At 47.4% G+C, this 3,402-nt stretch overlaps 1 protein-coding gene across 1 annotated transcript; it reads right to left on the bottom strand.

Annotated features, from left to right (window-relative positions):
- Nucleotides 1-1,515: 1,515 nt before the first annotated feature.
- On the bottom strand, nucleotides 1,516-2,481 carry LOC127047733 (olfactory receptor 52B2-like). Its single transcript, XM_050946423.1, has one exon. The coding sequence runs from the start codon at nucleotides 2,479-2,481 to the stop codon at nucleotides 1,516-1,518; it is 966 nt and encodes a 321-aa protein (XP_050802380.1).
- Nucleotides 2,482-3,402: the final 921 nt, after the last annotated feature.

Here is a 3,402-nt window from a genome sequence, read left to right as displayed (position 1 = left end):
GTTCTCAAACTTACATAGTGGAAGGACATAGTTAAAACACCCCGCTGGTGTCCGAAAATCTCTGTCCCTCAGAAGCAGGGATGGGAAGACAGGGGATGGATCACACAATGGTTGCCCTGTTCTGCTCACTCCCCCGAAGCACCTGGCATTTGTCACTGTCGGAAGACAGGACACTGGGCTAGATGGACCATTTGTCTGACCCAGTTGATGTCATTTTTATGTTCCTGTGAGACATTTCTACTCCAAAGCTCCAGGAATGGAAGGTGGGAATAAAAACAGGAACAGTTTCTCGCAGCATTTTTGTGGCACTAGCAGATGGTTACACAAGACTCATCACATTACCCTCAGTGGCAAAACTTTCCACTAGGAGGGGGTAAGACACAGCTACTCACACACACAAGATTTTCCTCTCTCTGTCTCCCATGGTCAGTGCACCAGAGAGCACATGCAAATAAGTCCCTCACCCAGTGCACTAGGCCACAGCACCTCCTGACCTCTCTCCCACTCGGTCAGTCCCACAGAGCCATCTGTGTGGGGAAGAGCGTGAAATCAGCCTGGGTAAGCTGGACCCATCCACGCGAAATGATCCATAAGGCAGCAAAATACAAGGTCCATGGGACGCAGGCCTTGGCTACAGAATGGGGGACTGAGGCGAGCAAAGCTGTGACCCTGAGAAGGATTCAGGCGTTCTGATATCTTTGTGGGTTGTGCCTTAACCAAACACAAGTTATTGGGCTGAATATAGGGGTGACGAGTTGAAATTCTAGGGCCTGCTTAAACACTGAATCACCATGCTTGCCATGGGGTGGTATAGGGGGTTTTTTGCTGCCTGAGCCATGTCCTCTTAGGGTGGATCTCCAGATAAAGGAGTCCCATGATGACACAGTCAAAGCCACCTCTGCTAGGGTTCTGGGCTGTGCAGAGGAGAACCATGAAATCCCTGCCCTGTCTCCCTGAGGAGATCTGTTCCTGACTTCCATGCTGGCCCCAAAGTGTGCTCACTTTGCCAATGAGGAAACTGAGGAGGAAAGAAAATCTCCCAAGGTGACACAGCAGGTCAGTGCCAGAATGAACACTAGAGCTCCCATCTCCCAATGTGCAGCACAGGGCACTTCCCATGACTGTATGGCACGTCACCCTTGGTTGCTGCTCTCCTTGGCCATTAAGAATGCAACTCGGATACAGCTTGTCACAGAGGAGCACACACCATGCTCTGTCACAAAGTAATTTTACCTTTGTGCATTCTTTCATTGTTTCCCTTCAACCTAGAACAAGACTCACTCCATCAGGCTGTTTTCCGTGGCAGGGCGCTGTGCTGTTGCAGCCATGTGTGTCCCAGGATATTAGAGAGACAAACTGGGAGAGGAAATAGCTTTCATTGGACCCAAATTCTGTAGACGAGAGAGACCAGCTTTCGACCTTACGCACTGGAAATACATAATAAACACATCCCTATAGTTCCAATGAAAACTTGGGTTTAATTTCCAAGTCCCAGAGCATTTTCTGTGTCCTGATTTAGCTCAGCAGGGAACTTCTCCTGCACCACCGATGAAACACATTGATCACCCGTTTCAGAATCTCTTTTGTTGTCACCCCATAAACGATGGGGTTTAACATGGGGGGAATGAGCACATAGAGGTTGGCCAGTAGGATGAGAATATAACCTGGGATGATGTGCCCAAATAGATGTGCATAATAGAAGAAAACAGATGGGATGTAGAACATCAGTATGACACCGACATGGGAGCCGCAGGTGCGGAGAGCCTTGAGCCGGGCTTCCTTGGAGGGGAGCAGGAAGACGGCCCTGAGGATCAACCCATATGATACAGCAATGAGCACAATATCTGAACCAATTACTAAAATAGCCATGGCTACGCCATACCAGAGGCTGACTGTGATGTCATCACAGGCCAGCCGGGCTATGACCATGTAGTTACAATAGGTGTGAGGCAGGAGGTTGGTTCTGCAGAACTTCAGCTGCTTCACGAGAAAGATGAGAGGGAAAATGAAACAGAAACTTCTTGTTACAATTGCCAGCCCCATCTTCCCGATCACAGACTTGGTTAGTATGATGGTGTATCTCAGGGGGTCGCAGATGGCAATGTATCGATCAAACGCCATGGCCAGCAGGATGGCCGACTCGGCCAGAAAACTGACATGGATGAAGAACATCTGGGTCAGGCAGGCAGCAAAAGAAATTTCCCCTGCTCTAAACCAGAATAGAGCCAGCATCTTGGGCACCGTAGTGGTAGATAACAGCAGATCACCAGCAGCCAGCATGGACACGAATAGATACATGGGCTCATGGAGGCTTCGTTCTGTTAGTATGATGAATAGTAGGAGAGAGTTTCCAAAAAGTGTCACAACGTACATCAGACAGAACGGGATGGCCATCCAGAAATGAGACTCCTCCGTACCCGGGATACCGGTCAGGATGTAAGTTACAGGGTAAAAACCAGTGTGATTGTCAGCTGTCATCATGTACCTTCACTTGGATCTTCTATTCAGTTTCCTGTAACTAACAGCAAAAGAGAAAATCAGTGAGAACTCCAGTGTCAGCTAGGACTGGACTGCGTTTGTTGAAAGAATCAGAGGTACCATCAAAAACTTCACTGTGTGACAGCTGCCTGTCATGTGGGACCGTAAATCCAGAAACACGTTTGTGCTGCGGAACTGCAGAAGGAAGAGAGCCTGAGGCATAAGCCCTTGTGTCAGAGGTCTAGTATGAGGTGTGAGGCCTGGGCTAAAATAATTAAAGCCTTGGTATAAAGCAAAATTAGGCTGTGAGCTAGAGACAGGCCCTGCTCACAGAATCTGGCAAGCACAGGGCTGATATTTGAAAACCACACATTTCTAAGAGGTGCTGGGCACAGAGCACTCACGTAAACACATTCCAGAAGGGTGATACCAGAACACCTCGATATCAGCACATTCCCTAAAGATAAGAGGAACACGGTGACCCATCCTAAGGATATGGTCAGGATGAGAGTGTGATGGATAGAGATGTACAACGTGATGGTGTCATAAACAGATAGTTAAGGGTTAATGTCTCTTTTACTTGTAGATGGTTATCAAGTAATGAACCTGAAACACCTGATCAGAGGACCAATCAGGAGACAAGATACTTTCAAATCTTGGTGGAGGGAAGCCTTTGTTTGTGTTTTTTTTTGGGTTTTGCATTGTTCTCTCTGGGTCCTGAAAGGGACCAGACGTGCAACCAGGTTTCTTGCCAATCTCCCTGCTACAGTCTCTTATATATTCAGAATAGTGAGTATTAAGTAGAAAAGTATTAAGTAGAAAAGGCAGTTATAGTCTTTTGATTGTTTTCTGTATTTGCAAATGTGTATTTTGCTGGATGGATTTTGATTGGTATTTGTGCCGGAGGGAGACTTCTTTCTAGTG

This window comes from Gopherus flavomarginatus, chromosome 1 (genome assembly GCF_025201925.1).
Source record: "Gopherus flavomarginatus isolate rGopFla2 chromosome 1, rGopFla2.mat.asm, whole genome shotgun sequence".
Taxonomy (NCBI): Eukaryota; Metazoa; Chordata; order Testudines; family Testudinidae; genus Gopherus; species Gopherus flavomarginatus.
This window is presented reverse-complemented; position numbering and strand designations above follow the sequence as displayed.